Raw genomic sequence first — 14,776 nt, 5'->3', positions numbered from 1 at the left:
TTAATAACTATTTAATAACTATTCTACCTAGTTAAAATAAATACAAACTTGCCTGTAAAATAAAAATAAATCCTAAGCTAGCTACAATGTAACTATTAGTTATATTGTAGCTAGTTTAGGGTTTAATTTACAGTTAAGTATTTAGTTTTAAATGGGTTAATAAATGTAGGTAGGTGGCGGTGATGTTAGGGCCGGCAGATTAGGGGTTAATAATATTTAACTAATGTTTACAAGGCGGGAGTGCGGCGGTTTAGGGGTTATTATGTTTATTATAGTGGCGGCGAAGTTGGGGGCGGCAGATTAGGGGTTAATAAGTGTAGGTAGGTGGCGGCGACATTGGGGGCGGCAGATTAGGGGTTAATAAATATAATGTAGGTGTCTGCGATGTTGGGGCCAGCAGATTAGGGGTTCATACATATAATGTAGGTGGCAGCGGTGTCCGGAGCGGTAGATTAGGGGTTAAAAATTTTATTTTAGTATTTGCGATGCGGGAGGGCCTCGGTTTAGGGGTTAATAGGTAGTTTATGGGTGTTAGTGTACTTTTTAGCACTTTAGTTATGAGTTTTATGTTACGGCGTTGTACCATAAAACTCATAACTACTGGCTTTTAAATGCGTTAGGACTCTTGACAGGGTAGGGTGTACCTCTCACTTTTTGGCCTCCCATGACAGACTTGTAATACTGGCGCTATGGAAGTCCCATAGAAAAAAAGACTTTACGAAGTTTACATAAGTCGTTTTTCGGTAAGGCCAAAGAAGTGTGCAGTGCCCCTAAACCTTCAAGACTCGTAATACCAGCGGGCTTAAAAAAGCGGCGTTAGGACCTCTTAACGCTGCTTTTTTACCCTAACGCACAACTCGTAATCTAGCTGTATACGTTTCCACCGGAAGACTCCAACCTCTCGACCATCAAAGTCGATAGGGACAAAAATCCCATGCGATGAAACGTGTTTCTAAGAAGAGTTTCTAAAACAATCCAGAGCTCAAAAACAAAAGCTAGCCTGTAAAAACCGAAAGAAAAAGGCTAAAAAAGGAGTGCGAAAGGCAAAAAAAGGCCCTGCCTGTTAAACAAAACAATCCCCATAGAGTCCGGAACTGGGATTAAAAATAAAAGATAAAACAAAAGGAGTTCAAGACGACAAGGAATATACCATCCTCCACTTGTCTAGTCAAGATCATTATCTGATTTAGAAAACAGAGATTCAACTAACGGAGCAGTCCTGGAAATCTGTAACATCGCCAAAACCTCTCTCAGAAGTAAACACAGGCATGCCAATCTAAATCTAAATGCTAAACCCTCCTCAGACAGAGGACCCAAGTCAGCAGACTCCGACCCAGGAGGTTCTCCCTCTAAAACCTCAGAGGGAACCACATCCCCGAAGGACTGATCCGACACCAAATGGCTTCGGGCAGTAAAGCCCGGACTAACCCTTAGCTTATGCGTAGTAAGAATAGGTAACCTTGCTAAGGCCGAAGAGAAGGCTATGCGGAAGTGCCTAGTAACCTTTAGTGGAAACAAACCCCTTACAGGGGAAGGGGGGGTCGGAATTTGGGAAAACTGTGTATGTAGGAACAGAATCAAGGGAACACACCTCGCTGGGACGGCTCAGTGGTCTCTAACATCTCAACAATGGTTGATGAGAACACTCTATTGCGGCATACGGAACATAATTGAGAGGGCTGGATTACCCGGGCCTCCTCACAATATACACAGGTATCAAATTCTGTATCGGAGGGATCCCCCTCTAAAATTTCAGAGTCCTCCATAACTCGTCTATATCAATTATAGAAATGAAAAACAAGTGTCACCTTACACCCCCAATGGCTGGGGCACTCACCACCTCGTATAACCCAGACAGATAGAGAAAAAGCTCCTCTCCGCAGACATGCACTCAGGATTCTGAATTGGTAAAGAAAAACGTGACTGTTCCTGGTCACATGGTGCTCATGCAGGACCTGCCCCTGCTAAGAAAAAAGTGTGCCATCTTATCTAAAGAAAACTGCGCAGCCCAAGCGTTCTTACATATAAGCAGTCAAAATCGCATAACAAATATGATTAAAAACCCCACCGTTCAATAATCCCCCTCAGGAGATATTAACCCTTGATTCCATGAAGATCTGAAACCCTGTCTTCTTATCCTTAACATGTGTTTAAAGTAATGAAACGATCTTACCCGAATCTATGCCGTGGAACAGTAACACAGTCCTTCAAGTTTGACAGATTGTAGCAGCACTTCTGATATGGACTTGAGTGAAGAAAGCAGGCAGCGAAACTCGTCAACGCTGATTGCTTAAGGAGCTGTTAATATGAGTCTGGATGGATTCGTAGAAAGACTCTCCCTGCATCTCCCCCAGAGAAAATTTTTCTGCAGATCATTTTGAAATGAAACTCAATTTTGAATTAGGCAGTTACACTAAAACACCAGCTCAGCTGCAATGTGTTGATTAACTGGAGAATAAAGCAATTGTTAAAAAAAAAAAAGTAGTAATTAAAAGGTGTATTGCTCACAAGAATGTCTTACATTCAGAAGTCACAGCTTTGCAGACCAGGAAAGGCTAGGAGATGGGTTTAAAATATTCCTGAGAAACAGTCATCAATCAGTGCACTACTGCTCTGCAGTGCTGCTCCATATTTGACTGTTCTCTTCAAACAGTGCTTCGCTCTGACTGTATCATGTTGAGGAAAACTTAAGTGCAGCCAGAGCACAGCCTGATATTAAAGTTAAAGCACTAATAGTTCTTGCATGTGTCCAGTTCTTTCTGCAGACATGCTGCATTTTCTGCGATGACATCTCAGATCACAGCATGTTCTGCCTTGGGGGCATCTCCAAACTCTAACTTTCGTCAATGCTCTCACTGAGAGGCTGATAAGACTACTTAAAACTCCAGTCCCATCTCGAAGAGTACTACCCTCCATAAGGAACTAATGCGAAATCTTCTGACACGTTTCTGCCAACCTCCTGTGATAAAAGGCAAAGAATTACTGGGGGATGAGGGGAGTGGGGGAGGTATTTAAGCCTTTGGCTGGAGTGTCTTTGCCTCCTCCTGGTGGCCAGGTTCTGTATTTCCCACAAGTAAGAAATAAAGCCGTGGATTCGCCTCATATTAAGATGGAAATTGGATTTTTGGTGGGCACATGAAATTGTATATATCCTTCAGAAATGAATCACTGTAGTGCAAAGATTTTATATTTGCTCTTGCTAATTAGGAACAGATATATGCGGCATGCATGTCTTTATATATATATATACCAGGCAATCACTGTGTAGCATGTAGGAGGATCAAAGTTCTGCATTTCATGGAATGCACTCCAGGCAGTCCTTTTATGTTGGAAGGTGGTTAATAGAGGCCTAAAGAACTAGCTGTAGGAAATTGAGCTGCCTAAGTCTATGTGTCATGAGTATATATTTACCTATCTATCCTATCATATCTATCTATCTATCCTATCTATCTGTATGTCTATCTATTTATTTCTGAAATGGTGAAATTGCTATGGAATTAGAATCAATGTCAATAAACATTTCATGACATAAAGTAAGGCTGGTAAACAGCCAAGATGCATAGATATTACACTGTAACTCATCTTATGGAAGAAAATGGCAAATTAGTGTTGCTGGGAAATGTGTCTATGTTCTAACACCCTGGGTCAGAAAATTCTCCTGATTACTCTAAATGTCTGTGTATGCTTAACACAATGTTCCTAACACCAATTACAATTTACATATTAATCCCTTTGTCATTCTGCTGAATCAAACACTCTGAGATAGACTACAACTGAGATTGGCTTGTACCATATATATCAACTTAATGCAGCTTGTGAGATGCAAGTAACGACAGGATATCTGCAGTTAGTTGTCTCTATGAGAGTCAATAAACAGTGTCCCACAATACTTTATACAGTCACTGCTAAAACGTATGCACCATGCAATACCATCAGTGAGGCATCCGATTGGCCCCAAATATATTCTGCAGCATGACAATGATCCCAAAAATACAGCCAACGTCATTTAAAACTATCTTCAGCATAAAGACAAACAAGGAGTCCTGGAAGTTGTGGTACGGCCCCTACAGAGCCCTGATCCAAACATCACCGAGTCAGTCTAGGATTACATGAAGAGACAGAAGCAACTGAAGCTGCCTAAATACACATAAGAACTGCAGTTAGTTCTCCAAGATTTATGAAACAACCTACCTGCCGAGTTCCTTAAAAACTGTGTGCAAGTGCACCTAGGGGAATTAACGCTGTTTTGAAGGCAAAGAGTGATCATACCAAATATTAATTTGATTTAGATTTTTCTTCTGTTCACTCACTTTGCATCTTGTTAAGCATATTTACCTTAGCGCACTTAGGCTTATAGCACATCATCCGGTTAGCACTTGAGCGAAAACCAGAACAGAGTTTTGATGCGCTCCCTATAGAAGTCTGCTAGATGAGGGATTTAGAGAGCCCAAGCAATGCGACAGTATTACTTTTAACTTGTAATATGAGTGCAAGAAAAAAAGCGCTCTTGATTTCACTTGAGCGGTATTAGATAAGCTTCGCCCTCCGCTTGTAATCTGGGCCATGATGTTTTAAGTTTTCATTTATCAAAAATTATAGAAAAAATTTAATTAAATTTTTCCAAGACTTATAGTGTTTCCAATTCAATCAAATGCTCCGTTGTAATAAAGAGATTATTTAGAACATTGTAGTTTATAATTGAAAAAAGGATGAATCTATCTAATTGCTGGAAATGTATATGTGTATGAACATACAGACAGTTCGAATGATAATGATAGATAGACAGACAGACAGGTAATAATAGACAATAGATAGGAAAACAGGTAAGTAGATAGACAGATGATAGATATATAGACAGACATACAGGTACGTAGGTAGATAAATGATAGACAGACAGTCAGACAGACATACAGGTATGAATATAGATAGACAGACAGACAGGTAAATAGATAGACAAGTAGATAGATATATAGACAGACAGACAGGTAGATGATAGACAGATATATATAGACAGACAGACATACAGGTAGGCAGGTAGATAGATAGATAGATGATAGATAGACAGTCAGACAGACAGGTAGGGAGATAGATGATAGATAGATATATAGACAGACAGACAAACATACAGATAGATAGGTAGATAGAAAGACAAGTAGATAGATAAACAGACAGATAGACAGGTAGGTAGATAGACGATAGATAGACAGACAGGTAGATAGATGATAGACAGACAAACATAAAGGTAAGTAGATAGACAGACAGACAAGTAGATAGATAAATACACAGGAAGATAGACAGACAGGTAGATAGTTGATAGGTGTGCATAAATGGTAAATATATAGGGCTCCATTTATCATTGTAATTCTCCCACATTTACGTCTATAAATACGCTGTCGGAATTGTTCTATTTATCAAAGCAAAATACGCCTAAACATAAGCAAATACGACCGCAAAATTATTCCACTCTATTCTCTCTTGCCTAGGCGCACATGTGCGCCAAAGAAAGCACAAAAAAGCCCTTTTTTGGTCGCATTTTTAAAAATACCCCTTACTAATCGCCGAAATTCAGATTTATCATTATTTTGTGCCTTAGGAGAACCTAAAATTCTCTTACAAATACGACCACAAAAGGTCTCCAAAACCACTGTGGAGAACATTGAATTTACTCCACTTTTTTTGTGAGAGAAGATGGAATATTTCTTAAAGGGACAGTCAACACCAGAATTTTTGTTGTTTTAAAAGATAGATAATCCCTTAATTACCAAGTCCCCTGTTTTGCATAACCAACACAGTTATAATTATAAACATTTTACCTCTGTAATTACCTTGTATCTAAGCCTCAGCAGACTGCCCCCTTATTTCAGTTATTTTGACAGACTTTCATTTTAGCCAATAAGAGCTGTCTCCATGGTAAATTCACGTGCATAAGCTCAAGGTTATCTATATGAAACACGTGAACTAATATCCTCTAGTGGTGAAAAACTATCAAAATGCATTTAAATTAGAGGCGCCTTCAAGGTCTAAGAAATTAGCATATAAAACTCCTAGGTTAAGCTTTCAACTAAGAATACCAAGAGAACAAAGCAAAATTGGTGATAAAAGTAAATTGGGAAAGTTGTTTAAAATTACATACCCTATTTGAAACATGACAGCTTTTTTTGGACTTGACTGTCCCTTTAATTTTGGAAGTTAAAGGAATGAAATATGAATCAATGATGTAAATTTTCTTTTAATAATATATTTTTAAATCAATGAATGTGAAGATAACATAATTTTATTTTATGTTTTATAATAAATTTATTATTTGAAAATAAAAATTTGGTGTCCTATTAATTTCTATTTGTAAAGGAAGACACGCTTATCAGTCTAAAGCTAACAATAAATTATATCAAGTGATACATGTCCATAGTTATTAACATATTTTGAGTCACCACTGACATTTTTGCATATCTATAGGAGTCATAAGTACTGCAGGGGGTGTGGAAGAAGATAAAGGTGTTATTGTTTAAAACATTATTTTTTATTATTATAACTGTAGCATGTATAAAAAATATAAAGCTTCCTTACACATGACTAAAACCAAAAAAATGCATTTATTGATTAAATTACATGTATTCTGTTACTTTTTGTCATAATTTAAAAAGAAAATAATGATATATTTATTTTATTACATTAAAATTAAATTAGGTTTATATTTAAATAATGAAATACACAGTTAAAGGGACACTGAACCCAATGTTTTTCTTTTGTGATTCAGATAGAGCATGCAATTTTAAGCAACTTTCTAATTTACTCCTATTATCAAATTTTCTTCCTTCTCTTGGTATCTTTATTTGAAATGCAAGAATGTAAGTTTAGATGCCGGCCCATTTTTGGTGAATAACCTGGGTTACTCTTGCTGATTGGTGGATAAATTCATCCACCAATAAAGTGCTGTCCAGAGTGCTGAAACCAAAAAGAAGCTTAGATGCCTTCTTTTTCAAATAAAGATAGCAAGTGAATGAAGAAAAATTGATTATAGGAGTAAATGAGAAAGTTGCTTAAAATTGCATGCTCTATCTGAATCATGAAAGAAAAAAATTGGGTTCAGTGTCCCTTTAAGGGTGGTTTAAACAAGTTAGATTTCAATAAAAAAAAAAGGTTAGACAGGTTCTATACAAAAATCAAGTCTATTTGGGAGTATTTCTAATGATAAATAAGGCGCATATATAATACTGATGGAGAGATTTATCATTAATCTGCCGCATCTCGCCTTTGGAAATTGGTGTTAAAATACTACCGTTTTTATGATAAATATGGGCGCACATGTGCGCCTCTCCAAAGGCGAGCTGCTGAGAACTGATATGAGAACGGAAAGTCACATTTCAAGAATGAATAATAAATGGAGCCCATAATAGAAATAATTTGACAGAAGAATCCACATCTCAGACTTATTTTGTATTTATTTTTTGCCATTAGCTTTATCTCTCTATAAATACTGTATTCCTTTGGTGACACTGATAAAAGCCCAAGATTGAGATATTTTCTGATGAGGTTAGTGGATTGTCTTGTCACAGGATGTTAGAATTATGCTGTATCTTAGATAAAAGCGCCTTGATAAATTACAGCAACAAGCGCTCGCCTGACAGCAGTAGAATGAATGTAACCCAGTTACAGAGATCACATTGTATAAGTTTAAATGCCTGTCCGGGCTGTTTCTGACAGTAAACATGTTTACCTTACATCTAATTCCTGGAACTCGACCGCTGCTTACATGACAGCGAGCCAAAATCACTCCACAACTCCTCATCCGTCAACGTGCCTCTTATCTGCCTCTGTACATGAACAAAGCCTCTGCTTGACAAACGCTTCTCACAAACAAATTGTTTTTGCTTAGTGGACCTTAGAGGACAAACTGAAAAATAATTTTACAAAGTATGAAGCTTGATGTATTGTCTAGCTCTTTATCTGAGGCTCTTTCTGTTTCCTTCATCAAATTCATTAGAACAGGGGGAGTCACAACACCAGCAAAATTAAATACGATTGATCTTAATGAGTTGTGTTTCTTCAAAATGTAATAATAGTTATAATTCATTTTTATGAAAACGGGGATCTCTAATATTTTTACAAGGAAGGCCACATCGGAATGTTTATTTGTCACTCACAAAGTAGGCAAAGTTTTAGAGTCATTACTAATGTACAAAAATATTTATATAATACTCAAAGGGATAGGGAAGTGATGTTTTATACTGAATATATTATACTGACTATTTTTTTATTATTATTTTAAAGGAGGAAACTAAATAGACAGACAGTATGGTGTATTCAAAGTAAACATTAGCCTGATTATGTTGTATGTATGGGAACAGTCATGTTGTAACCTTGTCTTCTCTGCTAAAGGCTAATTAGGGACAGTTATAAAAGGGGCACTAGAGTTTGTAGCCAATGGTTGTGTGAAACATAGCAGTGTTAAAGGGACATGATACCCATATTTTTAATCACTTCAAAGTGATGCATCATATCTGTAAAAAGCTGACTAGAAAATATCACTTTAACGTCTCTATGTAAAAAAGGAAGATATTTTACCTCTTCAGTTGCCAAATCCCATTGTTAAGGGGCTTTAAGCAGCCAATCTAGATGCTAGTCACAGTAACATTATTTCTCTTTTCAGAATAAGGAAGTTTACTATGAAACCTTGCAATATTTCTGTGAAATCCTGAGATCAAAGTAAAACAGAGTGTGAACTCAGCACTGATGAAGCCGATTGGCTTTTTTTTACCATGCAGTTGTCAATAAAGAAAGAGTACCTCTGGTTTAGAAAGCATTTACTCTGGTGAGATGAATACAATTTGAGGTAAAATATCTTCTTTTTTACATAGAGAAGTTTAGGTGATATTTCCGTGCCTGCTTTTTAGAGATATGCTGCATCACTTTTATATGAATTGGCATATGAGTATCATGCCCCTTTAAATCTGCATCTCTACTTTTAACAGGAAATGGAAAGATCACAATTTTCAAAATTAACTTACAGGGAAAGAGGACAAAATAAATAATAAATGCAGACCTCTCAACTGTCTCTGTTTTAGAGGAGCAGTCCCTAAATCTCAGCTCTGAGACAGCCATATGTCCCTATTTCCAGAATTTCCAGCCATTGACCAAGCAGATATGCCTACAAAGCTCCCAGGCACGCTCACCGACCCCCCCAGACACACATATAATCCAGTCCACTATCCACCTGTGACTCCAAAACAGCCCACCCACAAAACCACATTGCCCCTTCCCCTTAACCTAGTACCTAATACCTAGCCTCAAATGTTGGGAGGTGTGTGAATGTATATTGCACAGTTGTTTTACTACATATAATTTAATATAATGATCTCAAGGTGTTTAAATTGTTCCTTTAAAATACTGAAGAAAAGATTACATGAGCAGTGGTAATTGCACACATATTCAATTTATGAAGTATTTAGCTGGTTAGTGCGCAGAGAGAGAGAGAGAGAGAGAGAGAGAATAAAATGTGTACGTGTATCTAGGAGCTAAGATTAATATTTCTCACCACATTACGCAACAGCAGAACAGAGGACGCTAATCATGGTAAACAATGCAGACTCAGCCGTCATGCTGTAGACACTCACACTGGGACCTGCCCGCTTACAACGTTAAACAGCCGTCATAGAGTGTTTTTGATACTACACAATTAGAAAATTGTGTCAGTGACATGACTAACTTGGACTACTTAGAGAACACTCACAACATCTTGTTCAGCAGTATAATTAGCTGCATTTTTTGTCTCTCTCTAGTGTCTTCCTCCTGCTGTATACCCTGTTCCCTATATTCTCCTTCACTGTTGCTAACCCCATGATGATAGCAGCTCAGTTCCCACTACCTTCCACCTACACAACTAAGGCCCACCCAAGTCTGCCTGGCACTGACATCTGTCATGCAGGCCGGAGTAAACGAGCCAAACCGCGCTAAATTTTAGGCGTGTCTGGCAGCAAATCACCAGCAAGGGGAGTCAGCCATGGGTGTCTTGGAGCCTACAAACCAGGGAGCCATGGCTTAATTTTAAGGTGCAAGTGGTCACCTGGCGCCCAGGTTTTTTAAGATTAGGGTTTCGCAAAATACCCCCATTGTTAAACTACATCAGTATTTTGAAATATGGGCACAAGACAAACATAATAAATATGTTGGACATACACACACAAGAATATTTAATAACTATTACATAATATTTAATAACACTAGGGGGCCGATTTATCAAATGTCTGTCCGACATGATCCGATCAGTGGATCATGTCGACAGACATTGCTGTCGGCATTTAACATTGCACAAGCAGTTCTGGTGAACTGCTTGTGCAATGACGCTCCCTGCAGATTTGCGGCCAACCGGTCACTAGCAGGGGGTGTCAATCAATCTGATCTTGTGAGAGAGAGGCAGCAGACGAGTTAAGGAGCAGCGGTCTTAAGACCGCTGCTTCTTAACTCTTGTTTCCAGCGAGCCTGAAGGCTTGTGCGTAAACAGGGGCATTAGGGGTTAATTCGGCCCTTGATAGAAAAGCCCCTAGGACTAAAGATTAAAGGGATGTAAAGACCTAATAAGAAAATACTGTAATGAGTTAGTGCACTTTCTTGGTGCACTATTGCCTGCCAATACCTTTCTTTTAAACCCGCGCCAAGATAGATCTAGAGTAGGAAGCCATTGCTTATCCTGGACTAAATACTGCTGCAGTTTCCAATTTCTACATTAAATTGATGCCTGTACCTTTTTTGACTTGAGTTTAAAATTCCGCACTGTTCTGGTGCTTGGGATCAGTCACAAAGTGCTGCTTTTAGTTAATGACATGCAAATAACAAGATGTTCCTAAGAAAATAATAATATATTGTAATCCTGACACAAAAATAGAGCTGCAAAGAAAAAATAGAACTTATACATTTTTTTTTTCCTGGTCCAATGTATAACCCTAAATGTTGCAAATCTGCCTGCAAATCTATCTCTGTGATGTTACATCACAAATTGTATTAAAACCACAGGGTCACAGCATGTGGCAATCCAAAATGTATAAGTCCAAGCACCAAATCTTTCTTCTACTTTTAATAGTTCTACATACTGTAAGTGTTATAACACATTGAGTGAGCCAATGAAAAGAGACATATATGTGCATAACCAGCAATCAGCAGCAAGCCCCCATAATGCATTGCTGATCCTGAGTCTACCTAGCTATGCTCTTCAAAAAAAGATTAAAAAAGAGAAAGAAGTAAAATTCAAACGTTGTTTAAAATTGCATGCCTGAATCATAAGTTTAATTTTGACACGCAAATCACTTACCAACATACCCTGGGGTTCCACAGGCTGTAGACATAACATCTCCTTTACCTTCCATCTTAGACAGCCCAAAATCACTGATCATTATTTTAGATTCCTCTTCTTGACTGAAATACAGCAGGTTTTCAGGCTACAAATAAAAATATAAACATAATTGGAGACATTTAAAAAAAACAACACACACAAAACTGCTATAATAGAAAAATATTTGATAATAGGGGCCATATATATATATATAAAAACATAATTTATGCTTACCTGAAAAATGTATTTCTCTTGTAGTGTATCCAGTCCACGGATCATCCATTACTTGTGGGATATTCTCCTTCCCAACAGGAAGTTGCAAGAGGATCACCCACAGCAGAGCTGCTATATAGCTCCTCCAACTGTCATATCCAGTCATTCGACCAAAAACAAACAGAGAAAGGAGAAACCATAGGGTGCAGTGGTGACTGTAGTTTAATTAAAATTTAGACCTGCCTTAAAAGGACAGGGCGGGCCGTGGACTGGATACACTACAAGAGAAATACATTTATTAGGTAAGCATAAATTATGTTTTCTCTTGTTAAGTGTATCCAGTCCACGGATCATCCATTACTTGTGGGATACCAATACCAAAGCTAAAGTACACGGATGATGGGAGGGACAAGGCAGGATTAAGCGGAAGGAACCACTTTCTCCCAAACACAGCAAAGTATAAAATTTTGAAAAAGTGTGAAGCGAAGACCAAGTCGCAGCCTTGCAAATCTGTTCAACAGAGGCCTCATTTTTGAAGGCCCAGGTGGAAGCCACAGCTCTAGTAGAATGAGCTGTAATCCTTTCAGGGGGCTGCTGTCCAGCAGTCTCATAGGCTAGGCGTATTACGCTCCGAAGCCAAAAGGAAAGAGAGGTTGCCGAGGCTTTTTGAGCTCTCCTCTGTCCAGAGTAAACGACAAACAGGAAAGATGTTTGACGAAAATCCTTAGTAGCTTGTAAGTAAAACTTCAAGGCACGGACTACGTCCAGATTATGTAAAAGACGTTCCTTCTTTGAAGAAGGATTAGGGCACAACGATGGAACAACAATCTCTTGATTGATATTCTTGTTAGAAACCACCTTAGGTAAAAACCCAGGTTTGGTACGCAGAACTACCTTATCTGCATGAAAAATCAGATAAGGAGAATCACATTGTAAGGCAGATAGCTCAGAGACTCTCCGAGCCGAGGAAATAGCCATCAAAAACAGAACTTTCCAAGATAAAAGTTTAATATCAATGGAATGAAGGGGTTCAAACGGAACTCCTTAAAGAACCTTAAGAACCAAGTTTAAGCTCCACGGGGGAGCAACAGGTTTAAACACAGGCTTAATTCTAACCAAAGCCTGGCAAAATGCCTGGACGTCTGGAACCTCTGCCAGACGCTTGTGCAAACGAATAGACAGAGCAGAAATCTGTCCCTTTAAGGAACTAGCTGATAATCCTTTGTCCAAGCCCTCTTGGAGAAAAGACAATATTCTAGGAATCCTAACCTTACTCCATGAGTAATTCTTGGATTCACACCAATAAAGATATTTACTCCATATCTTGTGGTAGATTTTCCTGGTAACAGGCTTTCGTGCCTGTATTAAAGTATCAATGACTGACTCGGAGAAGCCACGCTTTGATAGAATCAAGCGTTCAATCTCCATGCAGTCAGTCTCAGAGAAATTAGATTTGGATGATTGAAAGGACCTTGTATCAGAAGGTCCTGTCTTAGAGGCAGAGTCCATGGTGGAAAGGATGACATGTCCACTAGGTCTGCATACCAAGTCCTGCGTGGCCACGCAGATGCTATCAGAATTACCAATGCTCTCTCCTGTTTGATTTTGGCAATCAGTCGAGGGAGCAGAGGAAACGGTGGAAACACATAAGCCAGGTTGAAGAACCAAGGCGCTGCTAGAGCATCTATCAGCGTCGCTTCTGGGTCCCTGGACCTGGATCCGTAACAAGGAAGCTTGGCGTTCTGGCGAAACGCCATGAGATCCAACTCTGGTTTGCCCCAACGATGAATCAACTGAGCAAACACCTCCGGATGGAGTTCCCACTCCCCCGGATGGAAAGTCTGACGACTTAGAAAATCCGCCTCCCAGTTCTCCACGCCTGGGATAAGGATTGCTGACAGGTGGCTAGAGTGTTACTCTGCCCAGCGAATTATTTTTGAGACTTCTAACATCGCTAGGGAACTCCTGGTTCCCCCTTGATGGTTGATGTAAGCCACAGTCGTGATGTTGTCCGACTGAAATCTGATGAACCTCAGTGTTGCTAACTGAGGCCAAGCCAGAAGAGCATTGAATATCGCTCTTAACTCCAGTATATTTATTGGAAGGAGTTTCTCCTCCTGAGTCCACGATCCCTGTGCCTTCAGGGAATTCCAGACTGCACCCCAACCTAGAAGGCTGGCATCTGTTGTTACAATTGTCCAATCTGGCCTGCGAAAGGTCATACCCTTGAACAGGTGTACCCGAGACAACCACCAGAGAAGAGAATCTCTGGTCTCTTGATCCATATTTAGCAGAGGGGACAAATCTGTGTAATCCCCATTCCACTGACTCAGCAAACATAATTGCAGCGGTCTGAGATGCAGGCGCGCAAATGGCACTATGTCCATTGCCGCTACCATTAAGCCGATTACCTCCATACACTGAGCTACCGAAGGGCGCGGAATGGAGTGAAGAACACGGCAAGCATTTAGAAGTTTTGATAAATTGGACTCCGTCAGGTAAATTTTCATTTCTACAGAAACTATAAGAGTCCCTAAGAAGGAGACTCTTGTGAGTGGGGATAGAGAACTCTTTTCCTCGTTCACTTTCCACCCGTGCAACCTCAGAAATGCCAGAACTATCTATGTATGAGACTTGGCAACTTGAAAGCTTGACGCCTGTATCAGGATGTCGTCTAGATACGGAGCCACCGCTATGCCTCGCGGTCTTAGAACCGCCAGAAGTGAGCCCAGAACCTTTGTAAAGATTTTCGGGGCTGTAGCCAACCCGAAGGGAAGAGCTACAAATTGGTAATGCCTGTCTAGAAAGGCAAACCTTAGAAAACGATGATGATCTTTGTGAATCGGTATGTGAAGGTAAGCATCCTTTAAGTCCACTGTGGTCATGTACTGACCTTCTTGGATCATGGGTAGGATGGTCCGAATAGTTTCCATGTTGAAAGATGGAACTCTGAGGAATTTGTTTAAGATCTTTAGATCCAAAATTGGTCTGAAGGTTCCCTCTTTTTTGGGAACCACAAACAGATTCGAATAAAAACCCTGTCCTTGTTCCGTCCGCGGAACTGGATGGATCACTCCCATAACTAGGAGGTCTTGCACACAGCGTAGGAATGCCTCTTTCTTTATCTGATTTGCAGATAGCCTTGAAAGATGATATGATCTCCAACGCCCAGGGATCCTGAACATCTCTTGCCCATGCCTGGGCGAAGAGAGAAAGTCTGCCCCCTACTAGATCCGT

At 39.4% G+C, this 14,776-nt stretch overlaps 1 protein-coding gene across 1 annotated transcript in view; it reads right to left on the bottom strand.

Annotated features, from left to right (window-relative positions):
* CAMK1D (calcium/calmodulin dependent protein kinase ID) overlaps positions 1 to 14,776 on the bottom strand; it is a 782,349-nt gene that overhangs the window by 108,217 nt on the left and 659,356 nt on the right. Inside the window, exon 5 of the mRNA XM_053716475.1 lies at positions 11,306 to 11,432. Coding sequence (XP_053572450.1) covers positions 11,306 to 11,432 — 127 coding nt within the window. The remainder of the gene's footprint in view (positions 1 to 11,305; positions 11,433 to 14,776) is intronic.

The sequence above is a fragment of the Bombina bombina genome, chromosome 6 (assembly GCF_027579735.1).
Source record: "Bombina bombina isolate aBomBom1 chromosome 6, aBomBom1.pri, whole genome shotgun sequence".
NCBI classification, from domain to species: Eukaryota; Metazoa; Chordata; class Amphibia; order Anura; family Bombinatoridae; genus Bombina; species Bombina bombina.
Note: the sequence above shows the minus strand (reverse complement) of the source record. Positions and strands in the feature narration are given on the sequence as shown.